This window comes from Pezoporus occidentalis, unplaced genomic scaffold, assembly GCF_034315485.1.
Source record: "Pezoporus occidentalis ecotype Australia unplaced genomic scaffold, CSIRO_AGI_Poc_V1 ctg187, whole genome shotgun sequence".
NCBI classification, from domain to species: Eukaryota; Metazoa; Chordata; class Aves; order Psittaciformes; family Psittacidae; genus Pezoporus; species Pezoporus occidentalis.
In genome coordinates, this window is record NW_026913715.1 from 1,407,949 (window position 1) to 1,435,864 (window position 27,916).

The 27,916-nt window shown below is 50.4% G+C and overlaps 1 protein-coding gene across 3 annotated transcripts; it reads right to left on the minus strand.

Moving 5' to 3' along the window:
* Positions 1 to 606: 606 nt before the first annotated feature.
* On the minus strand, positions 607 to 27,859 carry SLC31A1 (solute carrier family 31 member 1). Of its 3 annotated transcripts, none has more exons than XM_062616082.1 (6): positions 27,820 to 27,859; positions 13,370 to 13,431; positions 7,869 to 8,025; positions 5,339 to 5,411; positions 4,780 to 4,948; positions 607 to 4,117 (listed from the first exon to the last, which is right to left on the minus strand). In XM_062616082.1, the coding sequence occupies exons 3-6, from the start codon at positions 7,962 to 7,964 to the stop codon at positions 3,916 to 3,918; spliced, it is 540 nt and encodes a 179-aa protein (XP_062472066.1). In that variant the 5' UTR covers positions 7,965 to 8,025; positions 13,370 to 13,431; positions 27,820 to 27,859; the 3' UTR covers positions 607 to 3,915. The 3 variants fall into 3 exon arrangements, with proteins under 3 accessions (XP_062472066.1, XP_062472065.1, XP_062472067.1); XM_062616081.1 differs by lacking the exon at positions 27,820 to 27,859 and adding an exon at positions 22,391 to 22,660; XM_062616083.1 differs by lacking the exon at positions 27,820 to 27,859 and adding an exon at positions 13,657 to 14,036.
* Positions 27,860 to 27,916: the final 57 nt, after the last annotated feature.

The following is a 27,916-nucleotide window of genomic DNA, read 5'->3' on the forward strand; positions in this document are numbered from 1 at the left end:
CCCCCTGCAGTCCTGACCCAGCTCTGGGGCAGCAGCACAAGAGGGATGTGGAGCTGTTGGAGAGAGTCCAGAGGAGGCCATGGAGATGCTGCGAGGGCTGGAGCAGCTCTGCTCTGGAGCCAGGCTGAGAGAGCTGGGCTGGGGCAGCCTGGAGAAGAGAAGGCTCCTGAAGGGGAGACCTTAGAGCAGCTCCAGTGCCTAAAGGGGCTACAGGAAAGCTGGAGAGGGGCTTGGGACAAGGGATGTAGGGACAGGCCAAGGGGAGTGGCTTTAACCTGCCCGAGGGGAGACTGAGATGAGCTCTTAGGCAGGAGCTTTTCCCTGTGAGGGTGCTGAGGCGCTGGCACAGGGTGCCCAGAGAAGCTGTGGCTGCCCCATCCCTGGCAGTGTTCAAGGCCAGGTTGGCCACAGGGGCTTGGAGCAAGCTGCTCTAGTGGCAGGGGTTGGATGGAACTGGATGAGCTTTAAGGTTCCTTCCAACACAAACCAGGCTGGGATTCTGTGACTCCCAATCACTCTCTGATTGCTGTGGTGGGAGCTGCCAGCCCCCACTTCAGCTGCAGTCTCTGCATTGAGGAGTGTTTCCAAAGCACATATCCACCACAGTAAAATGCAGTCTAGTTTATTGGTTAATTATATACAGGAGACTCTTGATATTCACAGTAATATCAGACACATTACCTCCACATAGAGCAAGATAAAAACAAAAGTGACAGTCCACTGTAAACAGAACTCAAACCCTGCTGGATGTGGGGCTGCTCCAGGCAAACTGAACAGGCACTGAAGGAACGAGAACAGCGGCGGGTGACAGCCTCGTGCTTGGGCACTTAGGAGATGATGGATCCAGACGCACCACATGTGGAGACCAAACACGGGGCACAAAGAGACACAGGACATCACATTCCAGGCATGCTACACTGTGGTGACTTGAATTAAGTTTACTTGAGCCTTGCAGAGCCCTCACCTCCCTCCAAGCACCACCTCATGTGGGTTTAGTGTCATCAGCACAACTGTCAATGGGCACACCCTGGACACGGTGGGTGAAGCCATCAGGAGGCAGCAGGTTCTGCTCAGCAGCCTGGCCCAGGGACACGCAGTCGGTGGCACTGGAGGCACCGGGCAGGCTGCTCCAGATTGTCTGAAGCTAAAGGAAGCACATCCAAAGCTGAAGGGGAGGTGTTCATGGGGAGGTGGAGGCTATCCTGTCCTCAGCAGCAGAGAGGATGCAGCCTCCATCCCTCCATGATCACCCTCCCCTTCAGACCATCCTTCCCTGGCTCAGCTCTCCCCTGTCTAAGAGGCGCTGCCCCTGCTCCAACCATCACTGCCAGGGTACCAGGGACTGTTGCCGGGGCTCTTTCCATGCAGGTTACCACTGCTGCAGCAGCATCAGCACCCAACTGCACACTGAACACAGGGGGATCACCTCTGGGAGGAAACAGTTTCCATGCTACAGGTAAAATGAGGCAGAAAAGCTAAGGAGAACCTGGCTTAGATTGTGAAAGCCACAGCTACTGCCTGATCTCTGACTCATCCATCTCTGGTCACTTGAACCAGAGAATTGGGTGCCCAAAAGGAGACAGCAGGATCAGGCAAAGGGAAGGTTCTATTTTAGAGAAAGACACAGCAAGAGGTACATGGAGTAACTGGTGTCACACAGAGCCCCTTGGGACTCTAATCCCTGGTGCAGCAGCTCCAGCTCACTGCAGAGAAATGACCGGAGCAGCGCTGCCACTATTGGTTCTGATCAACTCCAGGGATCAAGCCCTGCAGGTTAAAGCTTCCAAACCAGAGCCCACCATCTCCAGCACTCAACTGCTTCACTCTTCCCTGACAAGCACTCAGATTCCCTCACAGCTCTCAGGGTGGAAGGGTCTGGTTTCTGCTCCTGAAGACAGGCAGGATTGCTTACAGAGATTTTTACCTTTGGGGCAGGTGCAGAGAGCAGCATCTGTCCTTCTGCAGCCTGGTAGGTTAACTCCCTTCAAAGGTCACACTGGGGAAGAGCTTTTCCTCTCTCTCTTGAGGAGGCGGCTCGGATTCTTTGCCTTTTTCACCTAGATGCAAAGTCACTACAGAAAGCAGCTCTTTAGGAACTGACCCCTGCCTTTACCTCATCAAATTGCATGCTGTGCTTGGGCTGCCCTAAGAAAACAAGATGTCCAAACAGATGGCATCAACCTGGGACAGTCAACTTCACGTGGAGCAATTCAGGATCCTGGCAGCAGCAGTAATGGACTTCCTGCTGCCCTTCACAGAGAGTGGTAGGGTGAGGGTGTGCTCTGGGCTGCTGATGGACCATCAACGCAGAAGAACCCACCTCCACAGGGATGGGCCTCCCTTATGGGCTAAAACGTAATTCCCAGCTTTCCTTACGCAGCTACTGTGGGACTAGTTACATCTCTGGAGAGAAAAGTGCTGATGCACGTGCCCAGACACTTTTACCTCAAGAGGATTCCCTGTTCTCAGGGCAGATCTCAGGCACCAGTCCCTGCCTGCAGGTATTGCCTGTTTTCCAGTGAAAATCCCACCTTCATCCCTTCCAGCCAGTTACAAGCACAAACTGGGCATCCCGAGTGCGATGGAGACTCCAGCTTTGCACCACGCTCTGCACACCACTCCCTTCAATAACAAAGTGCTAAACCAAAACTGCTCCCTAGAAAACGCAGGGTGAGAGGTGGGCAACTCACGCAGGAGGCTGCCTCTGCCCGTGTCACAGCCTGTCCTGCCCATGACAAGTGGGAGCTCTTCACTGCACGGCCAGCACAGGTAACTCCTGCACCTCCAAGCTAAGGTCACAGCACACTTATCAAGACAAAGAGGAGTCATCTGGGTCAGGAACACTTTTTAATCAGCCCAAATTGCTCCAAGTTTCACCTGAGAAGAGACCAAAGCCTGCTCAGTTCTATCTTTTCTTTCTTCTCTTCCCCAGATCTCTCCTTTACAGGAACACGACTGTTTTACCTCCTTCATTGCCACCAGGGAATGCCCGCTTCAGACATCTTAACCTTTAGTGTCATGAAATCATTATTTAGCTCTTGCCTCATTTACAGAACTAGTTCAACCAGAGCCCACCTCTAGCTCCACCCAGGTGCAATCCAACATGAAGTAAATGCAGGTTCAATGGGTTATTTACAGTCTTTTTGCCCTGTAAATACACAATTGTCCTGCATCTACTCCATGTATTTCCATGACTGGGAATTGAAAGCAGCCAAACTTAAATGTTACCACCTGAAGCTGAGTAATGCTGCTGGACGCATCCAGTTATCAATACTCATCATGCACGGATGGACTTGGGGACAGGCCATTGAGACCCCAGGTCACACACTTATGTCAAGTACTCCCTTGCAGCACGCACCTGAGCGTGTCTGAGGTGCAGCACCAAAATCTCCTTCTGCATCAGAAGGTGTCACTGGCCCCAAAAGCCACAGTTCCAGGGAGATGTCCCCTGGCATCCTGTACAGCTTGAAACAAGCAGAATTAAAACAGCCATTCACACATGTAGCTCCATGGGTGACTCTGGTCTTTCCCTGCTGTTCATGAAACCCTCCCAGATGAGCTTTTACAATTTAAAAATAAAATGCTTTTTGTTTTCTTTTTTTGTTTTCTTAAAGAATAACTTCTACATTTCTGTCAGCCAACTAATTTCAATCACGGCATAATCTAAGACTAAAGCAAATCCTGGCCCAGAGTGGCAACCATAGGACCCTCGAGTCAACACTGCTGCCCTGCAGCAAGCGAGCAGCACACCCCAGCTCCTCACATCCCTGCACCCCGGCCAGGAACCTGTGGTGAACTCCAGTTCATTTTCTGTACATTGATTCTCTGTCAGCTTAGGAAGGATCCCTCCCTTCAAGAGATCCCTTTTGTTCAAGAGAGCAGTGGGGTGGAGAGGCTTCTGGGCAGTGTCCGCTGTTAATGGCAGTGCTCTGTGATATCCACAACAACCGCCTTTTTCCAGCTGAAGAAGAAATAGCCCATCCCTGCCCCGGCTGCCACGGCTATGCAGAGGTATCCGTTGTATGTCATGAAGATCAGCATGAGGAAGTAACTGACCACGACCTGGATGATGTGCAGCACGGTCTGCAGGAGGTGAGGGAAGCTCAGCATCTGCTGTCTGGGAACACAAAACCCAAAGAGCAGTCAGCATCCGTGAGACACAGGCAGGAAAACACACATCCCCCAAAGAGAAAATGCAGCTCAGCTTAGGCTGACAGGATGCCAGGGGGGTGTGAGGTGGCACACAAGGTAACAGAGCAGCCTGGACACACACTTCTGCATCCATCTGCCCTGTGTAACTGTGGCTTTCCCCCTAGAGCTGACCGATGACAATAACAGCATGGTGCTTACCAGGAGGACCACACTTTTACCTGAGAAACAGAGCTCTACAGCTTATTTTACCCCCACATTCAATAAGCAGAATGGCTTTTCTGAGTAGAGGCTTTGTCTACCTGTCAGCAGAAGGATCCCAAGAAATTCCTGGCAGAGTCACTTGTCCCTAACACCTAAATTCTGCTCATGGGAACTCCCTGAATATGTTGAACAACTATTGTGGAGAATAACCAGGCTTATCTGACTCCTTGTTGCTTTCCTCCTTTTGTTCCCCATCCTAAAGGGTGGGCAGGTGACTGCAGCACAGTGTGGAGCAGTGTCCCACTCTGCAGCCATTACACAAGCAGAGGGTAATACTGCTTGCATGAAGTGTTTCTTTTTCTGTCCCCATTTTCATCTTTGTCAGCTGCTGAAGAAACGTGTCTTAGAATGAAGGGAAATTCTTACCCCACAGTTTTGTGTGTCTCCATCAGGATGGTGCCGTTGGGACCTGGCACTGGCATGGAGTTGTAGCGAATGCTGACCTGGGATTTACGGAGCAGACATTCCCGGGCAATCTTAAGACCTTCATAAAACATGGCCAGGAAGAAGACAGCCACAAAAGCACCAGCCATTTCTGACAAGAGAGGAGAAGTTATTGTATCTGAGCAACAGGGGACATTTGCTTCAAAACACATCAGAAAAGGCCCTGCGTGTGTCCACAGCCACGTCCCACTGCCCAGGCTATGGCTGGTCATGCACGTGTGGATGGTAAACCTGAGTTTCAGACAGGCACTATCTGGCACTCCACCCATGAAGTGAAACCAGTGCTCACTTTTGGAGTAAAACCAGTCAAATCCTTGAGCTACACGAAACATCTGCCCTTTTCTTTCACCCCATAGATTCCATTTCAAGCACACTCAATGCACTGTGCCTGTGTGGTTTTGGCATAAAGAGCAAGCTGGCTCCTGAAACATTCACCACGGGTAAACCTTTTGTTGGGACTGGACAAGAGAGTTTTACTAACCTCCAGGACTATTGATTGTAAGTCCAGAAAACAGCAATGGCACGTTCTCATAGCTGAAGTGGAAAGTCATTGCCTGCCCAAAACATAAAGAACATCAAGATGAGCCTGAGGAGCTCATCCTGAGACAGAGCACACAAGGTTCAGCAAAGGCTTTTGTGTTATGGCAAGCACTTGGGTCCTTTCAGTCGGTCACCAGAGAGACTCAAAGAAGCTCCTCAGTAAACCCAGTGTAACACACACAAGTGAGACATGGCCAGTGATGTTCCAGGTTCCACTTCCAGTGGGCAGCTCTTTGAGGCGGTGTCCCTGGGCAGATCTGTCCTTTACAGTCCCTGCTACAGGAAAATGCCTTCTCCTTGCTTTCAGAGCTCCTCTCTGCAGCATCAGAAGCAGTCAGGGACTGGGGATGTCTCTGTGGAGCTCACCCCTGCCTCCTCATGACTGCTCATGGCCTGGGGTGCACAGAGCACTTTCTTCCCCCAACCTGACCTCGTGTGAGCTTATATAATAAAGGTTTCTGTAGCTGAATCCTCTGGCCCCAGACTCTTGTCTCCCTACAGAACCTCCTAATATCCTATGGGAAACAGAGGCCTCAGTACCGGTACAACAAGGATTATATAAATCAGGAGCACAGCTTGCCCTGGGTAAAAATAAGAGCTCCTGAACGTGCAGAGTGAATGCTGTATGAAGGGGAGACAATGATCCCCGGCCAGCTGGGATTCATGTCATCTTCCCATCCAGGTACATACACCGCAGTTCAGCATGTCCTGACCGCAGTGTTTTCACATGTGAAGCACTCACTACGCTGGAGGAACTTCTCTTTCAACTCCCCTCATTGCTTTGTGAAGGTTATTTGCTGAAGGTCAGAGTTATGACTAATTTCAGTGTCTCTAAGCAGCAGCATTCATTTCCCTGAGAGCAGGAACTACAGAACAGCTTTTACTGAGCACTTTTGTTTCTTTAATGAATGTAATATTCTCATATTTAAAACAAGCCCCACACAAGACACAGAATGTTACAGAGCTCTGTAGCCCACAGCTAGAACAGGGCCTGTCCTTGATGCAAGTGGGGAATGGGAATACATACATGTTAAATGTGTTCAGTCCATGATCTAAGGTACTGGCACCTATTTACTTCCTTCCCTGGCAGTTTTACATGCAACATTAGTTCAGAATCTTGTGCAATTCATCATAGTTTCCAGTTGCAGGGTTAGGCAGGGTCCTGCAACCACCACTGAAGGTAAGAGCACTTGGCACTGGCAAAGAAACAGCAATTAGAGGGAAAGTAAGAGATGAGGGAATGCCACTGCAAGTTAGATCAGATGAGCTTCACAAGGGCACCGGTGACACCACTGGACTGCAAGTCCCACCAGCACCCCTGGCTTTGCACTGGGCCATGCTCCCAAAGGGGAGGCAGCTCTGGTCCTCTCCTGCTATGACACTGTTTGAGGTGTAAGCAGAATAAGTGATTCTTGCTGCCTTCTTCGGGGCACACAGCTGAGCAAACTCTAACTGAAGGTTTGCAATGTATCCAAGTACATTCCCATCTGGAAGGGAAATGCACCCTCTCTGCCCTCCTTTCAAAGTTTAACCCTAAAGAGGCAGGTTTTAATAACCTGAAACTCATTCCAAAAGTACTCAGAAAAGGGAGAAAAAGCTGAAAACATCCCGAGAACTGGCTACACACAAGCACACATCCCTGGTCATCTCCAGGGAAACTCTGGCCAGGATCTCTGCAAAGCTTCTCTGCGGTCAGCACACCCAAGTCTGAACCTGTTTAAATCAGAGTTAGCTAGAGCAGCAGGATTCAGCACCAACACAGCCTTAATGCCAACATGGCAAAGAGCCCTGCTAGCACTTTGCTCCCCAAGCTCAGTGCATACCGAGTTCAGAAGGAAAAGGGCACAGGGGCTGGTCGTGTGCAGGTCAGCACAATCTATCACACTGGTGTGCAGCCCCCTCAGTGCCAGTTAAGGCTTTTGCTAACACCAACAGACTGGAGAACTCCATCCATGTCTGTTTCCTGCAGGAAACAGCTCACTTGGCATTTCTGCCTTTAGCTGGCTGGAGAGCAGACACCAGGCTGTCTGCTAGAAAGGTCTTTGCTGGAAAAGACCATTTTGCCACAGGCTCCCCAGCTCTGAAATACATTTTGTGTTGCTTATCACCTCTTGCCACTCCTTCATTCCAGAAGAGCCACAATGGGGCCCCGTGTTTGGGTTTTAAGAACACCTTCCAAAGCTAAGCTTAATTTCTGATTAAACTTAAGCCCTGGCACAGGGTGCCCAGAGAAGCTGTGGCTGCCCCATCCCTGGCAGTGTTCAAGGCCAGGTTGGACACAGGGGCTTGGAGCAAGCTGCTCTAGTGGAAGGTGTCCCTGCCTGTGGCAGGGGTTGGAGCTGGATGAGCTTTAAGGTCCCTCCCACCTGGACCAGTCTATGATCCTCAAGAGCACAATCTTTAAGATGACAAGTCACTCTGAACCACAGAGAAGGAAAAGCTCTCTGGTTAGCTATAAATTTTCCACTTACCATCATCATCATGTCAGATCCATGGCTGTGTTCTGGGGATGCCGTTGGGTGGTGATGTTCAGGAGGATGAGTGGCTGGAAACATGGAGCTGTTCATGTGGTGATTGTGAGGTATCTTTACCACGGAGATTCAAAAAGGCACGTAGAAAAGTGGGACCCTGAGAAAGAAACCAAAACTACAATAAGCACTTCTCTAATCAGAATATGGTTTCTCTGGTGCTACTGCAAGAGAAAATACTCTAAGCCACTGACAGGATAGGCTTCTGAAGCATCCTCTGGTCCTGCCCTGGGACTACAGAGGACACAGAGCAAAGTGAGCAGGACAATTTAAAGGAGGTGTGTCCCTCTGAGCTTTACCTCATCCTGCTGCTGCACCACCCTCAACCCTCCTGCCAGCAAGGCAGCCTAATGTGATTGAGGTAGCACATGGGGACAAGTGCTCAGTATAAAAGAACATTTCTTGTCTGTAAAAGGACAAAAAAACCCCACGTCTCTTCACAATTGCAGTCATGCAAGATGCAAAAATACCACAAGCCCCATTTTAAATTGCATATACTAAGGCATCAGATGTCAATATTTCTCCTAATTGACAGTTATACATTTACTGGGGACATGTTTAACAAAGAAATTATGTTAGGTGGTACAAGACCTATTACCAGGCAAAGGTCTGCAACAGCCCCAGGCAATCCAATTTCATTTCCATGAGCTTTATGTTGTCACATCTCTCCTCTAATCACATCACATGCAATGAGAGAAACACTCCAAAGGCTGCCAGTGCAGATCCCTAATCTGGTTACTGCAAATCAGTGTGTCTGGACACACTGCATTAAAAGTACAGCTCTTGGGTAGATGGGGACATGGCTTCTGCACTCTGCACCCAGTGCAGCTCTAGAGGGACTCAGGACAATTTCTGGTGTGAAAGAACAGCCTGGTTTGGGTTGGAAGGGACCTTAAAGCTCACCCAGCTCCAACCCCTGCCACAGCAGGGACCCCTTCCACTAGAGCAGCTTGCTCCAAGCCCCTGTGGCCAACCTGGCCTTGAACACTGCCAGGGATGGGGCAGCCACAGCTTCTCTGGGCACCCTGTGCCAGCGCCTCAGCACCCTCACAGGGAAGAGCTTCTGCCTAAGAGCTCATCTCAATCTCCCCTCTGGCAGGTTAAAGCCATTCCCCTTGGCCTGTCCCTACAGGCCCTTGTCCCAAGCCCCTCTCCAGCTTTCCTGGAGCCCCTTTAGGCACTGGAGCTGCTCTAAGGTCTCCCCTTCAGGAGCCTTCTCTTCTCCAGGCTGCCCCAGCCCAGCTCTCTCAGCCTGGCTCCAGAGCAGAGCTGCTCCAGCCCTCGCAGCATCTCCATGGCCTCCTCTGCACTCACTCCAACAGCTCCACGTCCCTCTTGTGCTGCTGCCCCAGAGTTGGATCAGGACTGCGTGGGGGTGGGAGTCTCCCCAGAGCACAGCAGAGGGCAAGAATCCCCTCCTCAACTGCTGCTCACACTCTGCGAGTGCAGCCCAACACATATATTATGAAAAGTCACCAGGTGGAAGGAGCAACCTGGGAACACCATCAGGCTTGAAATAACAGCATCTCTGAGTGTGACAGAACCAGGCAGAGGCAACCCTCACAGTCCAGGTGAGACAGCACTGAACATAAGTACTGACACTGCTGTGCCAGACCCTGTCTGGAATCCTGTGTACCCCCGTACTCCACTGAAGTAAAACCAAGTGAAATAAAAAGCAAAGTACAGGCACTATATTAAATCAAAGTTTAAGAAAACCCTGAGATGAGGCTGTCCTGGTTTGGGCTGGGATAGTGTCAATTTTGTCCCTAGCAGCTGGTGCAGTGCTGTGGTTTGACTTCAGCCCAAGAATAATGCTGGTAACACACTGATGGTTTAGTTGTTGCTCAGTAGCACTTACCCTGATCAAGGACTTTTCAGTCTCATGCTCTGCCAGTGAGGAGGGGCACACAGAGCCGGGAGGAAGCAAAGCCAGGACACCTGACATGAAGCAGCCAAAGGGGTATTCCATCCCACAGCACATCATGCCCAGGACAGAAACTGGGGAGGTTGGTCGGGAGGAGCCGATCGCTGCTTAGTATGAGCTGGCATCAGTCCGTGGGTGGTGGGAATTGTACTGTGTGCCACTTGCTCTTCTTGGGCTTCACTCCTCTCTCCCTTTTTATTTTCTCTTCCTATCATGTTTCACTTTATTTCAATTACTAAACTGTTTTTAACTCACTGGTTTTACCTTTTTCCAACGCTCCCTCTGCATTCCACCAGTGGCTCCACGGTGCTCAGGTGCTGACTGGGGTTAAACCCCAACAGAGATGTGCTTCCTCTCGGATCAACCACCAGGAGTGCTTACAACTGGGGAAAAGGAGCTTTCTAAGCTAAAAGCCACTATGGTGTTTGAGCAGATAGGTGTGGATATATAGAGATTGGAAAGGGGAAATGAAACTCCAGAGGAGCTTTCAGCAAACAAACCCCAAAGGGCAACCAGCCCATGGTAGAGCTGGTTCTGAGAGAGTGACCTGATGACAGTGGTGTGCAGGAGCCACTGGTGGTCCAGGACATGCAGCCTGGCAGAGCATCAGTGACAGAGGACCTCAACAGGCTTTGAAGTTAAGTTAAAAAGGGCAATGACAGAGGTTAAGGACTGGGAGAAGATAAGGAAACGAAGCCAGCAGTGCTGGGGGGAGAACGGAAGAATTAAGTTCTTAATTAAATTAAGTTCTTCATTAAATCAAGAATTATACTCATGCAAGCAGCCGCTTACCTGACACCAAAAAGCATTCCCAAAGGACAGCTACAGAATGCATGGTGCAATTTTCACACAGCAAGCTTTGAAAATGATCCCATTCAGAGATGAAATGTTCAAGCACTGAAGTCCCCAAATACAAACATTTGGGAAAGGAAGCCTGTGCCAAGACACACAAACTTCAAATCGTCTTGTGCAGCAGGGAAGGAAGAAGAACAGCCCAAGGGAATTACAGCACGGGATCAAAGGTGAGTGTGCTGCGAGAGGAAAGAAGGAAGGGGAGAACTCCTCTCCCCAGCTAAAACTCATCTCCTCCCTCTTCTTCCTCCATGTGACTGACACATTGCTTGTGCTTTGGCTGCAACATTCCTGCTAGTGACTACTGTCCAATTCCATTATTTATTCTTCTCAGGATCCCATGCTCCTGCCAAGCTCTGCAGGTTCCAACATGCCCCACAGCAGCCCTGGCTGTTCACCACATTAAAAACTCCCTTCATGGTCGGGTTGTGTCCAACTGCTCACTGATTTACCACCATGGTCTGCAGAAAGGAGAAACAGGGGATGTGCTCTCTAGATATTGCCAGGGTATGGGCAAACAAGTGGCTGCATGTGGATGAGCAGGGACCTGGTAGAGGTTACAAAGAGTGAGTCCAGAGGAGGTCACGGAGATGCTGTGAGGGCTGGAGCAGCTCTGCTCTGGAGCCAGGCTGAGAGAGCTGGGCTGGGTCAGCCTGGAGAAGAGAAGGCTCCTGAAGGGGAGACCTGAGAGCAGCTCCAGTGCCTAAAGGGGCTGCAGGAAACCCAGAGAGGGGCTTTGGACAAGGGCCTGTACAGACAGGCCAAGGGGAATGGCTTTAACCTGCCAGAGGGGAGACTGAGATGAGCTCTTAGGCAGTTCTTAAGACCGATTAATTAGATTTTAGGAAGATGATCTTTAATGTTCCTTCCAACCCAAACCAGTCTGTGATTGTATGATATTAAGTAGAATAAGAGGAAATAACCCAGACTGAGGCACTTGAGCTGCCCTTTGTGCTACTAAAGATAACCAGCATGTGGATGTATTCCTGTTTAAAAATAAATCACTTCCAGTGGAACACCCCAGTACAATCAGTCAGTTATAACTTAGGTCTCTACCTGTGCTTTGGGGTAAAACACAACACTTAGAGCAGGAGCAGCAAGAGATTCATGGATGTGTAATATTTCAAGTTGCTAATGTGTGCTTGCTTGCACAGACCCTAAGAGACAAGCCGACTGAGGTGGAGCTGTGTGTATCACAAAGAGAAAGGCACTTTTTAACAAGTCTGACTCCACACCTGGAGGAACCCACCCCCCCCACACCCCTGCCATAAGTTTCTATTATTGCCAGCTCTTTAAATAGGTTTAGTCTTGTACAAACCCAGCACTCCAGCAGGTATTTTTGCCTGAATGGGTGACTTGTCTCACCCTGCTCCCATGTTTGCAGAGAGAGAAAGAGAGGCTTTGGCATGGATTCCTGAGCTCGCCCTGGTGAGGGTTCTGGAGCAGACCCTGGGCTGCAGCAGGCTCAGGTATGTCAAAGCATTTACCCACCTGAAGGGGCACAGACCTCAGGGTGCCCCTGCCTCCATGCTGCAGTTACCACACACATTTCTTCTGTACTCTGCAATTGCTCTACCACATAAGCAAACAAACAGGGTGGGACAGGAGACAGGAATGAGGAAATTCTCTCCAGGTCTTCTTTTTTTCCCTCCTGGTGCTGTCACCCCAGGGAAAAGGAGCCACAGCCTCCATTTCACAAGTCCTCAGATCCTTAAGGAAAACAGCAAGACTCAGAGCTACACACAGGACTTCTTCTTGGAATAGGACTGACCTCAGCACTCAGGTAGGCACTGCTCAGATGTTTCTACCCCTCTGCTGCAATGGAATACCCCTGCAGCTGGGTCAGGGAGATGAGCAGCCTGGAGCAGCATCTGACAACAGCAACCTCCCAAGCTCAAGCTCAGCATCAGGTTGTACTTTCACCCTCCACCAACATGTAACCAGGGCTGCCTCATCCCATATACACACCAGGAAGCCACATTAGCAACTCCGGGGCACAGGAAAGGGAGGAGAGATGACATCTTCTGTCAGTGCAACAGAAACAATGGGCAAATGGGCTGGACCTGCTGAGATGTCAAACACAAAGCAGCCTTCTCAAGCAGCTCTTAACCATAAGCTGATGTACATTATACAGAAACTCCACCAGAGTTTCCCAGTCCGTTGCTTCTGCCCTGTTCACTGAGCATCCTGCCACTCCTGCCACAGTTTTTCCTGTGGCAAACAGCCTTCCAGACCCCCAACACAGATAACACCTTTTAATGCAGAAACACAGGACATGCACAAACAAGACAAAGGGAAGGATCTGCCAAGCTCCCTGAAAGTGCTTTACAGATCAGCTGGGTCTGAAACATGGTGTGCAAACAGCTTCCTTAAAGCCACGTTCAAAAGGAATGAAACCCCTTTCAAATCAGAAGTCTGACAGGATTAACAACAGAGCCCTAATTCAACACTCATTAGAGAGGCAAGCCCTACCCTTCAAAACAGTGCCTCATCTTTCCCATCCAAGTGCTGAGAAAGCAAGGAATAAAACTAATTCCACTGGCTGTGCCCAGAAGTACCAGAGCCTTAAGAAAACCCTCTTCAGTCTCCTTTAAGCCTGGTTCACCAGAGCCATGCTGATGGAGCCGGCTCCAGAGTCCTGCCTCCACACAGCCGGAGTGATTCTTACCTAGGGTCTCCCCACGAGCACTGCTGGTAGCCAGAACAGGGTCAGGAGCTCCCTCTGTTCTCCTGAAAAAGAAGGGAGAAACGCCGGGTAAGATTTACTGAGAATTCAAATGAAAGCTCCCGAGAGTAATCCAAGGGAAAAAAGGTCACAAATAACATGTTGCAAAGTCAAAGATCTCCCGCTTGCACATCACGTCCGCCTCAGTCCTGCATGCCACAAAGGAATGCCACGTATAAAACACGTGAGTAATGGAAAAGGCAACCAGAAGTTATGGGTGCTCTACTTACAGCAGCCCAGCTGGCAACTGTGGGAGCTCCGCAGGTTCCCAGCCTGTGGTCTCAAGCCCAATCCTTGTTTTTCCCCTGAAGTGCTGTAAATGGAGGTGGGAGGGGAGGCAGGCAGCTGCAGACACTGCTGCACTGTTCCCTGGCTAAACCCTGCTCTCCACTGACTGCTCTGAGCCAGTCACCCTGAGGCTTAAGCACTGCTTCATTTATTCAATTTCCTGGCAAACAGGACAACTTTAACTGCTTCCTTTCCAAAGGGGGGCACTTGCTGGGACTCCCCCAGGCTCCAGGCTTAGCTCCTAAAGGGACAGCCTAATCCTACCTGTTCATATTACAGGAGCAGCCAGACACAACAGGCAGAGCCCACCTGGGGCAAGCTATCTAGGCACACTAAAGCTTATGGAATCCCAGACCAGTTTGGGTTGAAGGGACCTTAAAGCTCCTCCAGCTCCAACCCCTGCCACAGGCAGGGACACCTTCCACTAGAGCAGCTTGCTCCAAGCCCCTGTGTCCAACCCGCCCTTGAACACTGCCAGGGATGGGGCAGCCACAGCTTCTCTGGGCACCCTGTGCCAACACCTCAGCACTGGAAAGATACCTGGAACAAACAGATCATTCTCCAGTAACGCAATGGAAGCGTTCCACAGACACACACTGTTGTTCTCCAATGCCAAAATTCCCCTCAGAACTCTCCCAAGCAGCTTCAGGAACCCCAGGCAGGAGCTCAGGCACACAGGAGAGACTGTGCTGTGCCCATCACACCCCATAATTGCACACCTCTGCCCTTCCCTTGCTCAACTCCCGCAGGAGCTCTGAATGCTATATTAAGGATTCAAGGGATGTTTGCAAGCTCACAGCAGAGCTGTGGCTTGGCCTGGTCCTGTGTTACCTCCACAGAGTCCCAACCAAAAGCCTTTACCAGACATTTAAGGCTTCCTAAAGCTCTACACACTAGAAGGGGTTTGGATAAAGAGCAAGCAAGAGAAGGGAATAGCTCGGGAGAGGAGCACATGGTCCCTCTCCACCTGTGAGTGGAAGGGATACAGCTGAGCTGGGCTTCAGAAGCTCTGAAGAAGACAGGTACCCTGGAGGATATCCAGCTTGTGATGCCCAAGGGTAGAGTGCAGGGAGTGGAGAACGATGGGCAACACAAGAGCTGAGCAGGGCTACAGACAGCAGCTTGCGTGCAGCTTCTAAAGGGGCCGCTGTCTGGGCAGCCTGTGACATGCACAGATGGAAGCAGTCAGCAGGGATGTGGAAGGGAGATGAAGCCAAGCTGGCAGCATGGAGAGAGAGCAGCTCTTCAGCAGCTATCACACACGGCATGAGCAGGAGAACGGGCCCTTAGCAATAACCTCCAGGGCTGTTAAGTTTTTCAGGAGGGGAGAAAGCCATGCAGGAGAGGTGATCCTCCTCCAGCAAGGATCTCAGGCTGGAGCCCTTTCAGCCCGGTCCTGGATGCTGAAGGGGACAGCAGAGCACATGGCACATCAAGAATGCCCCGTTGTTCCTGAGCCCACAGGCAATGGCACCTGCCCAGGCTCAGACAGACCCTTTCCTCAGGTGCCTCTGACAAACCTGGAGACAGGATGTGAGCAGGGGGTGGATCAAAGCCTCCCACCCCGCACTCACGGCGGTTTGGGGATGGAAGATTCAGCCAAGGTTCAGCTCAGGTGCTCGGCAGCACAGCCATATCCCACTGCTGGGGCCAGCAGTCGCCCTCTGCGAGTCCATCCCCCTGCCCTGGAGCCAGGGGAACACACGGGGGGTCCATGGGGCTCTGCCCTGCCAAGTGGAGTCATTCTGCTGTTTTCTCACACCTAACTGAGCTGCAAAGCTCCATCCTGCAGGGCTCTGGCTGCCACCCCTTGCTTGTGTTACTCTTAGCAAAGCCTTGGGTTTCTTTCCCACATTGCACATTTCCAATACATGTTTGTCCCACTCATAGAGCTGCCCTGTCCCAACAGCTCCCTCCACATAACTATCACACAGCACTCATGGGCATGGCAGAAAACCCTCTAAAGTGGTCCCATTTCAAACCACAGGTTCCAGCTGAGATGCTGGCTCACACAGCCTTCCCAGAGTCGCGCATTATTTGACAGCTTGGTGCAGTTATACACATTAATCGACTTTTAATTAGAATTAAGATGAAAAGAAGTTAATGAATTATCAGCATGGGTTCAAGCCCTTAGGTCCTGTGCTTTGCTGTGAACTACAGCTCTACAGCTAAGGCAGAGCTGGTGGCTTTCACCCAGCACAACCCCCATCACTCGAGGAGGGGCCAGAGCTCTTCCTCTCAGCATGGCCACAATCACGTCCCTTTGATGGGGTTTATTTTCATAGCAAGCTTGTCTGGTCACCTTCTGTTAGAGACCCTGCTTGATCTGCTGCCCTACATGGGGACGGTCACTCCTCATCCTCCAGCTTCTGCAGACTCCTCAGGAAATCCCTAAATATTTGAACAAGAAGAAGAAAAAACAAGCAAGGACAGAGTGTTCCTTACAGGACAATGCCCTGAGCTCCATGAAGCGCAGCATCACACCAGCCCATGTCATTAACGGACCCAGTGAAGTGACAGGCAGCAGAAAACAACCCTGCAGAGCAGAAACCCCAAGACCAAGACCGATCAGAGGAAAGGCTGAGAAGTGCTGGCAAGAGACGTGTATAGGTGGAGAAAATAACGGAGAGTTAAGCAGGCTGAGCAAGAACAGCCTCCTCTGCAGCCAAGCGTTTTGCTCATACCAGACTCCAGGAGATGGAAAAGTAATAAAGGAAGGATACTACTGAGAAGCACAGCAAACCTGCAGGGTCCTTGCCAAGATTCTCCTGGCTCTTAATCTCGTTTCTGCAAGAGGAGTCTGATGCTGACAGCCCAGGCTCAACCACCTGGAGCACACACAGAGCTTTGCACTGACACCATGAGTGCTCCTGGGCCGGCTCACAAAGGGTCCCAGACTCTAACCTGGCAGTTAGACTAGATGACTGCCGTAGGTCCCTTCCAACTCAACTATCCCATCCTGTCCTACAACGGCTCCTCCGCTTGTGCTGCGCACCTCTCAGTCCTTGCCTCAGTGGAGCAGGGTACTTCCACAATGCGCACATCAACATTAAGCAAGAGGTGACAGAACCAGCTCCTTGGTTTGTCTCACAAACAGCGAGTGGGTCAGCAATGCAGGGAGTACTGCATCAGCTCAGGAATCAGCAGGAACTCCCCTTATCCGTGAGAGAATCCCGGGCACATTCCCACACAGATTAAAACATGAAGTTTTCTCTTTGACAGTAGAAAAGCAATCCTGGAGACCGATCCATGCCTCCACCCACTGAGCCAAATCTCTGGGTCACCACCTATACATGCTCCCTAGGCTGCCTCACTCTTGGCAGGACATGAGACAATCATACCATCTCCTCAGCACAGCAGCCACGAGCTGCTGCTTCCTGTCCCCCACAGAGTGCTAGAAGTGAGAACGTTTCTGGAGGTGGGTGATAGGCTTTGGAGCTCACAGCACAGCACTGGGTATACCCAACGAGATCATTTTCGTGCAACTACAACAGTCCTTGCCCCAGGATGCAATACAGGAGGAAGAGCACGACACCAGGAATGGCACTGGGATTGGAGCTGGCAGCTCCTGTGAACACCACCAGGTCCAAGCTTGCAACACGCAGACACTGCTCAGCAATCATTTGTCATAGAAACATGGTGCAAAGGAGCTATTCTGAGTGATGGACAGATGGGAAAGCTGTGGTGGTGAACTGTGTGCATGGCTCTTATCCACACACAGGCAGGACACGGCAAACAAGTGTTGGAGAAATGCATCAGAAATAATGTGAACTGAAGTATCCTGCTACCCCAGCAATAACCTGCTACCACCCTGGTCAAACATGAGTACTTCCAACCTGAGCAAGCCCAAAGTCCACGGTAGGATGCTTCCAAAGGCGCTGAGCACTTTCCACCCTTGGCTGTGTTTGATCACCCCAGCTGAAGAGATTGTTCTGAGATGAGCAAGTCAAAAGTGCAGCTCAGGAACAAAGCACAGCTCTCCTGGCACAGAGCTTCCCCTCCGCCGACCACGGCGGAGGGCCAGGAACAGACATGTCACACACAGGTTGGATTCCTCACCGCTAACAAGTGCCAACAAACATTAGTCAGCGTTCAGAGGGGTGAGATGCAGCATCAGCAGACACAGACCTCGAGTGTTGGCAAAGGTGATGCCAATTAAAAGTGATAAGGATCACAGAATCATCACAGAGTGGTTTAGGTCGGAAGGGACTTTAAAGCTCATCCAGTTCCAACCCCCTGCCACAGGCAGGGACACCTTCCACTAGAGCAGCTTGCTCCAAGCCCCATCCAACCTGGCCTACCAGCTTCCAAAGCAGAGAAGGTGCCATACAAAAGCTGACTCAAGCACTCATCTGGAGAGCAAGCCATGGTGTGAGAGATGCCAAAACTGACACAGGATGCTACGTTACAGTTTCTTTATACAACATCCAGGCTAATGACTCCTACATCATGTCAGACACCAGAACTCCTTATAGCCAATGCCAGTGTGGATTCAGAGCTAGTACTAACAAGTCTCCATCAAAGGCAATTCCCAGGAGGCATCGACAGAAGAACCTCTTCATCAGCTCTGTGCATGCCAAAGACTGCTGAAGCAATTATCCCAGGTCCACAGCCTGGCAGGCCACTTATCCCAGCTCCATCTCTCTTCCTCAGATCATCCAGAGTATGAACAATACCTGTGTCATGACACGTAACCCATGTCACGAAGTGCCCACTATTCAGTACCCAGGGAGCAGAAACTCAAAGGTCTCCTCTTCCCCACAGGAACCAGGCTGTGTTTAAGCAGAGATAAGGCAGAATGGCTTTAAATCCCAGTGGCTTCACAGGCCCTGCTGGGATGTGGGGACAGCCGAGAGCTGCCTGCCTACTGTGCATGACTGGTCAGAAACCACCCGAGGACCTCACACTCACTGGTCAGCAGAAGCTGTCCAACCCTCATCCATACTGGTGGAGAGAACCAGGACAGCAGTGGGGCAGAGGAGACACAAAGGAAGTGCCATGTGACCCGTATTTTCCAACATTACGTAACCTCCTGAACAAATAAGACACTTCCTTATCCTCTGCGTGGTTTCTGCAGGGACATTACACAACCGAGAACAAGAATGGTGACCAGGGAGATGTGATCCACACAGCCAGACAGCAGGAAACATCCTGCTGCCTTGCTGTATGCTGAGGAATGAGTGAGACACATAGAATCCCAGCCTGGTTTGTGCTGGAAGGGACCTTAAAGCTTCTCCAGCTCCAACCCCTGCCATGGGCAGGGACACCTTCCACTAGAGCAGCTTGCTCCAAGCCCCTGTGTCCAACCTGGCCTTGAACACTGCCAGGGATGGGGCAGCCACAGCTTCTCTGGGCACCCTGTGCCAGCGCCTCAGCACCCTCACAGGGAAGAGCTTCTGCCTAAGAGCTCATCTCAGTCTCCCCTCTGGCAGGTTAAAGAGTTCTAAGACTTGCACTACACTTCAAACACTTTTTAATCTAAAAAAATTATTAATATCTGGAACCATAAATTGCAAGATCTGTATCATGTATCCTGTGAGATTGCACAACTTCTGCTTCCTTAGAAAGCCCAGGCCTAGTGAAGGATTTCCCTTCCACTTTTATAGGCCCCAACCAAGAACAGCTTCCAGCACGGATTCTTCTACCTATCACAGACTCAATGAAGGGAAAACCTAAATCTTAAAATGGAAACAAACCCCTTTTGCACACAAGATTCTTCACGGTGCTCATGAATTCAGCACCAGATTCCTGCAGGTTCACATTGCCTGCAGCACTGGTATGTATGAAAGGAGCCAGCCCGTCTCAGGCTAAAAGGTGCCTCTGCCCAGGGGATAAGCAGATGTGTTACTGTTTGTGACCATCCAGTGGCCACATGCAAAAGCATTCAATCCCTAAGGAACGCTGGGTATAACAGGATAGCAGCCAGGGTACTGCTTCCAAGTCAGTACCTTATCAGCCGTTGCTCCAGGGTTTCCTGAGGTGGGAGGGACACGCACCAGGCTGAACAGCAAAAGCAGCTCTGACCAGACTTGCCTTCCAGCCTTAAGCTTTGTAAGACTCTAAAATAATCTCAGGAGACACGAAAGACCTGCTTGAGTGAGCCCAGAGGAGGCCATGGAGATGCTGCGAGGGCTGGAGCAGCTCTGCTCTGGAGCCAGGCTTGAGAGAGCTGGGCTGGGGCAGCCTGGAGAAGAGAAGGCTCCTGAAGGGGAGACCTGAGAGCAGCTCCAGTGCCTAAAGGGGCTGCAGGAAAGCTGGAGAGGGGCTTGGGACAAGGGGTGTAGGGACAGGCCAAGGGGAATGGCTTTAACCTGCCAGAGGGGAGACTGAGATGAGCTCTTAGGCAGAAGCTCTTCCCTGTGAGGGTGCTGAGGCGCTGGCACAGGGTGCCCAGAGAAGCTCTGGCTGCCCCATCCCTGGCAGTGTTCAAGGCCAGGTTGGACACAGGGGCTTGGAGCAAGCTGCTCTAGTGGAAGGTGTCCCTGCCCGTGGCAGGGGTTGGAGCTGGATGAGCTTTAAGGTCCCTTCCAACAGAAACCACTCTGTGATGCTGTGATTCTAAAATGAAACCAGGACTCAGCAAATGCACTCCCAAGCAAGTTTCCTCGGCTGCAAAAATGCAACATGACTCAATGTGGCCTAAAAGTGCATCTCCTGGCCTTTAATACAGGTGCCAGATTGCAGATGATACCCATCACCATCATAAATACCTTTGTCTCGCATAGATAAAACTAATGCTGAGGGTAATAAAACGGGTGGTTTATTACAAGCCTCATAAAGAGAGCCTAAAGTCCATCAACACAGACGATTCAGGAGACTCACAGAAGGATGATTCCCAGACCTTACCCTCTCTGCCCCCGTTCCACAGATCACCACAGGAGGACCACTGGTTAAGATTTTCAGTCACAGAACCACTGGGATTTAGGAGACCTCCTGCAATGATCTAGTCCAAGCTCCCTGCTCAAGCAGGCTTGGTGGGAGCAGGATGGCCCCCATCAGCACTCCTCTGAGCACGACACCTGCGCGTCTAGTTTGATACCCTGCATACATTGAGGACTTATCCGCTCTTGCAGAGATGGTGAGAAGCAGCTCTGTGCTCTGGAGAGCTGGACCCAGATACAGATCCTGTAGGTGAACCAAAGAGCTCCTGTTCTTGAGCACCCTGCAAATCCTTTGGCACAGAACTCTTCCCTCCTGGGAACGTGGGCAAAGCCTGGGGCACAGCAGCACAGTGGTAACAAGTTAATGGGTCAGCTGATAACAACCCAGCACTTACACAAACCTCCACACCCAGAAAACAAGCTCATTTTTCCCCTCTGGCTGCTTTTCAACATCATGATGAGATTTAGCCCAGGAAGGGCAACATCTGTACAAGTTCTGAACTGGCTTCCAGGTATGCTTGGAGAATCTGACATGAAGAAAACCACCCTCTAGAACTCAGTGGTAACTCCGAGGAATCTGTTCCACACATGATACAAGAGACACCAGTTTAAGCAATTCACACACATTTTTCCATGTCCAGTACTGCCACACACTCATCAAAGAGAAACACCTTCATTGTGCCATTGGCTTCCGCCACATGTGAATGCTTCCTTGACCAACAACCTCAGGAGCATGTTTCATCCCTTGCTTTTCACATGTAAGCAGTTGTTTGCCTACAGTGACTCCTCAGATGTGTGCCCATGTGCAAACACAGCATTTTAAGGTGGCCACTCAAGCATTCACCTTCCCTGGGGCTGACACATTCTGGTCTGTGCCAGATGTTGCCGCAATAGCCCTGTGCTGTTGATGTCAGCTCCTACGGGAACACACCGACTCCAGCTCTGGTGGGTGAGGGTTACCTCTGCAATTGCAGGCTTCTGACTACAGACCTGATAGTTTGCAAGAATGACTTCTAGAAATATGCATTCCCTGCTTGCAGAAGGGAAATGAATGCGTGTTCACTGCCTTGTGCATCAATGACTCTTCCTCGCAACAAAACCTTGCTCCACCACAGGCAGGAACCAAACTCAACTGCTCAAAACACCTCCTGTTTTAACAAGCCTGCAGCTGTTCCTGAACAAAACCCAGGGGAGCAGCAGCAAAAACCATCCCACTGTGTTTTCAATTAAGCCCAGGAAGTCAGTCTCTGAGCTGATGGTTAAGACCAAACTATATATACATCACCACAGGCACATTCCTACTCTTCCTCCATGATCTTAAAGAACAAGCAAGAGGATGGAACATGTGACATACAAATAGCTCCCAGGCAGTCACGCAAATACTTGCAGGAGTTTGGAGAACAAATCCATAGCCCTAGTCCATGGAACAGAGCACCCCTACATTTTCACTGTGCAAAATGCCAAAATACAATCCCATCTTCGCTCAAGTCAGGAAGGGAGAAGACCTCCTGCCATACAAAGCAGAGGGAAAGGGCAACCAAACTAAGCCATTCTCTGTGAAGGAACTTGTCTTTGGAAGAGCCTTGGTCTCGTGGCACTCTTCTGACAGGACCACCTCTAGGGCATGGAATGCTGGAACAAGCAGCCATCAACAGGGGTTTTGTTTCAGTTATGACTGAGTCCAGGACCAAGCTTCAAACGTAGCCTTTTCTACGCAGCTTCCAAGCCCCTGCACTGCCACAGAGCTGCTACTCCAAACAGACATGATTCAGAGCTCAAAAAGCTGAGTACTTACTATTCCAGAGCCAGGTTTTCCACCTCCTGACTCCAGGAGAGCAGTTTGTCTTCTCCAAAAAGGCAACAAGTCTGAGATGGATCAAAGTTTCTAAACTCACAGATAATGCTGACGAGCAGAACCCACATCAGTATCTGCATGAAAGGCTAATCATTAACCACTGCTCAGATTTACCTATGAGCACTTTTACTCCGCTTTAAGCCTATTTATTGCCTGACCTACAGCCCATTCCAAACCAGACTCATGACTTGTAGTATGTTTAAATGGGAAATATTTGTGTTCGGCTTCCCTGAGCTGTGCTGAACAGAGGTGAGGACTGAAGCAGCAGGGATTCCTGCTACATTCTGCTGTGGGGGGAAACCACCCCTCACAAAACATTGACAATCCTTATTGTTACAGCAAAGATTTCATCTGACCCAAGATAAATATTTACTGTTTGGATTGTGCAGCCTACTGAACACAAGCTCATCATGGTAGGACCAGCCCAAGGACTGGGATGCTCACAGAAAGATCCACAAACAGCAAAAGGAACTCCTGAGTCTTTCTAATGAGATCTTTGCAAAAATGCAGAGATTTTAGAACCCCCTGACCTGAAGGGTGTGCAGGGAGGGTGCCTCTTCAGAGGGACATTCCACAGGCCATCTGCACAGGTCAGGGCACTCATTCTACCTGACCCTCAGGGATTAGGGTGGGCACTTACTGGAAAGCAAAGGCTGCAGCTCCAGGGGGGGTCTGCACCATCTGCCTTGGTGGTGGCCAATGCCTTCACTTGGAGCTGCTGAAGGGAGAGGCTGCAGTAGTGCCCAGACCCTTCTCCTAGGGCAGGGACAGGCAGCAAACCAACAACAGCAACCAGGAAAAGGTGATGGGTGATAGTAGCAGGTGATGTACAATAGATCGTGCAGGAATTCAACAGTGTGTACAAGACAAGCCCTGTCAGGGCAGCTGACTCCCTAACCTCCTGATCCCAAAGCTGGCGTCAGCAACTGTGGTGGAAGAGAAAATGTGACAGAGGAGAAGTAGTGCAAGGAGTAAGGCTGCACTGTGCTCTGCAATGCACAGGTCTTCATTGAGGGTACTGGTTTCAAGCAAGATCAAAAGCAAGAGTATGAAAGCAGTGCACATGATCCTGCTATCATGATGTACTGGAGGGAATTCAGCAAATTAAGGGAAGTTGTGCTGCTGCCAAAAGGTGTTTTAAACTACTATAAACTACTTCTTACCAAAGAGGCAAACCAGAATAAAATGGATGAGGCTTTGCCATCCATACAGCAGGATATCCTACAGGCACTGCTCTATGCCTCCTATGAAGAAAGCAGCACAAAAATGGCTTTACAAGCACAACCAAACCTGTAGCAGGAACACGAGCATCAATAAGAATAGGAAATGTTCAGTCCCTTACAACATCTTGGCCTGTGATGCAGAGCTGCCACAGTCAGCTATATTAATTTAGATACACAGTAGAGATTACATACATGTTATAGATTATGTATGTTTATAGATTATATTGAACAGATTATATACAGGTACAACTTTTTAAACTGATTATAAATGACATTCGCATCTGTGGTCCAACTGTGGCACTTTCTAACATTATATATGTGCAAGGTGAAAAGAGCAAAAAGAAAAGCAGTTGCTCCAGCCAGCAGGCACAGGAACCAACAGGGCCCTGGCAGGTATGAACTGGTGAGACACAGGGAAGAAAAGATGTTGGGAAAAATTACGCTGGGAAGATGACATTAAAGATTGTAGAAACAGAAGGAAGGACAAAAAGGAGGTATTTCATCCCAGCCTCCCACTTCCAGATTAGCTTCTAAATCAGAGAAGTCTTATTCCAGGACCAACAGATGAAAGGCTTTAGAAAGTTAATTTCCAGAGTAGCAAAATTGGAGTTTAATTCATTTACAATAACTAGTCCCATTATTCCCTGCATTAACAGATTCCAGCTCTCAGCTGAAAAAAACTTACTGAAGAAATCACTGGTCTGGAGCCACAGGGATTTGATTTGGAACATGTCCAGAAAATTAGACTGAAACAAAAGACAATGGAGCAGATTAACCAAGAGTGGATTTGCCAGAGAAAAGCAACAGAGTGGACTGAATCTTTTTCATCTTTCCCCAAGAAAAAGCTGCCAGGACTCCCAGGGATTTCCTGGCAGACTCTGGAGAAGGTCACAGCAGCAGCCTGGTCCAGCTGAACCTCACCAAGTGCTGCTGTGGCCAATGCTGCCTTTCAGATGACCTTCAGCCAAGCATGGAGGGGCAGGTCGGCAGGGACAGGGAGTTTCCTTTTGGGTAAAGGGGTCCTTGCAGCAGATGCAGACCGTGAAAGGAAAGGAGAAAATAGTGCAGTTTAGTTCAAAGAGCAGAAAGTTCTGTCTTCTCTCTGACCTAATGTATGATTGGAAATCAAGAGAGCTGGAAGGAAGCTCCTTAAGCCCTGAGTCCAGACTCCCTCTGTGAATGTAGCCAATCTTCTCCTCTGTACAGTAAGACTGTAAAGATCAGCATTCCCAACACCCTCCCTCCTCAAGCATATAGAGGGTCTCACTAATCCAAAACTTGAAGCAACTCTGCAAAGGGGGAAGTGAAAGCCGAATCCTCCCAAACCTCTTGTCTAAAACAGAAGAAACCACAAACCTTTCTGTCCTTGCAGCACTGCAACTCAGAGCACTTGGCAGGGGGAATGAATACTCCTTTAAAACAAAGCAGCAAACATGTGAAAGTGACCTGGAAAGCTGATTTAATTCCTCCTCTCTACTGGCAGAAATGCTCCTAATTCCCAGCCTAGTTAAAAAGCTGCTCTAGATTAGTATCTATGAAATTAAAGTAATTCTTTGTAACGACCAACAAGCAGCAAGTTCTCAGTGGAGAACAGCCATAAAAAATTCCCAGTCCTCGGCTGTGGAGGAGTCTGAAACTCCTCAACTGCTGTTTGTATTCTCTCCAATCCTTGGGTTTTTTTGGTTGGAGGGCAGGAGTGGAAGGACAAACCAGCTTACTGCAACAGTTTGGTGTTGGGAGCCAAAAGTACCGCTTGGCTTCTGTGCAGGGTCAGCTTCACCAACACAACCACACTTACAAAGCCAACGTGCATTTAAACAGAAATATTGACACATTCCAGGACCCCTTTTTCACCGACGAGGGGAAAAAGGTGATGTGTAATCCATAGCTTGAGTAAAGCCCCAGGAGATATTACATCATAAATGCCATGAATCGGGACCATTGAACTGAACACTAGCCTGACTAGAAGATCACTCATGAAAAGCACTGCAGAAGCTTTATTTACCTCAGGCTCAAGCAGAGGCAAGTGAAGATCAAACAGGTTAAAAGTGAATTTAATAAACACCTGGAGAGCATTTAATCACCTTTGCACAAAATGCCACACTACTAAGCATTCCAAGGCTTGGAATCCGAGCACGAACAGGAAAAATTGGTCTACGACTGGGAACTTGTGTGGAGCCATGCAGCCACTGCAAACGCCAGCACAGAGGAGGGGTGTGAATAAAACTGGAATTAAGAAGGGCAAGTGGCCTAGGCCGGGCTTAGCTGGGATGCTGGCTATGGCTGCAGGATGTCCTGCCAGCTCCCTCTACCTCACACACATCCTGACTTGCCAGCGCTGAATCTCAGTGTGGGAAAGCACGTGGGGTTCCAGGTAAGACGCTGCCCCCAGGATGGGAATCCTTCCCTGCTTTCCAAGTTAAACTTTGTACTAAGGGGAAAAGCTGGGAACAAAAATAACATTACCTGGACCTAAAGTACCTAAACTCAAGTGCAGCACTAGGACTTGGCCACACAGCTCTTCACTGTTTCAAATACCTATCCTGACTGCGCACTTGATCGAAATATGGAAGGAGGCAAAGCAAGCAACTATCTCTTCACCTGAGGAAGGCAGGAACCACATGTTCTATTTGAAGATCATATCTACCTGTCATAACAATATAGAAGAACCTGCCCCCATCCAGAATTTACATCAAATCACAGAATCCCAGCATCGTTAGGGTTGGAGATCATCCAGTGCAACCCCTGCCAAGGCAGGGCCACCCAGAGCAGGTTACACAGGAACAAGTCCAAGTGGGTTTTGAATGTCTGCAGAGAGGGAGACTCCACACACCCCCAACAGCCTGTCCCAGTGCTCTGACACCCTCGATGGAAAGTTCCTCCTCTTGAGGTGTCTATTACTGTATAACTATCCTGCGCGTGAGTTGGTTTGAGGGCTTTTAACAGAAATAAGGTTTCTGAACTTCTGCATGTTTTATTTCAACATAAACACACATTCTGCAATAAAAGTTACTTAATACTCCCCCTACTCAAGTGAAATCATCACTATCTCAATTGTGCTGGATTCTCATTGCAACAAATCCCCAAACTGATGCAAACACAGCATTACAAGAGACCTGGAAACTTTGTGCTCAGACTCAACCATCACAGACTGGTTTGGGTTGGCAGGAACCTTAGAGCTCATCCAGCTCCAACCTCTGCCACAGGCAGGGACACCTTCCACTAGAGCAGCTTACTCCAAGCCCCTGTGTCCAACCTGGCCTTGAACACTGCCAGGGATGGGGCAGCCACAGTTTCTCTGGGCACCCTGTGCCAGCGCCTCAGCACCCTCACAGGGAAGAGCTTCTGCCAAAGAGCTCATCTCAGTCTCCCCTCTGGCAGGTTAAAGCCATTCCCCCTTGTTCTTTAAGGAGCTATTACTACAAATTCCCAAGCAGTGCCAGAAAACACCCAAGGGCAGCAAACCCCTGAACCCTCGCTGCCATTTCACTCTCCCTGCGTTCAGTTCTGCGGCATTTCACCACCACCTGGTTCTGAAACACTGACAGTGACGCCAGGCAGCAGGTCCCACAGAGCACAGGGAGGTATCAGCTTTTCAGGAGGAAAAAACCAAACAAAACAGACAAATTTCTCAAGCTACAAGGCAAAGGTGGAGAAGTACTTAACGAGGGGCAACTCAAGTGTTAAAACCCTCTCAACTCTTCCGACAGGCAGGGATCAGGTGTTACACACCAGCTGCCGCCTCTCGCTAACTCCACGCGAGAGCCAAGCCCGGACGGAGCGCACGGAGCCCGCGGGCAGAGCCGTGAGGCCACCCCTGGCCTCACCATTCACCCCGCGGGGGCCCCGGGGGGCCCGGCCCGCTGCGGGGCAGGGTGGCGCGGCGAGGGCGGCCCGGGGCCAGCCCTCACCCTGGGGACAACCGCTGCCGCTTGCCGCGCCGGGCCTGCGGGGGCACCTCCCGCCGCAGCCCCCACACCCCGCGCCTCAGCGAACCCGCTCCGCCGAGAAGGCCGCCCCCCGGCCCCGGGGAGCCCCGCAGAGGCCTCGGGCACCGCGAGCACCGCACAGGCCGCACCCGCCACGCCCCGAGGCCCCCTCAGGCATCGGGCCACGGGACCACCGTGACCCCGGCACGTCACTCACCACGCGACCGCCACGCGCACCGACTGCTCTGCCCCGCCCCGCCCGGGAAGCCCCGCCCCCTTTGACGTAGCCCATGGAAGCCCCGCCCCTTTCTGGG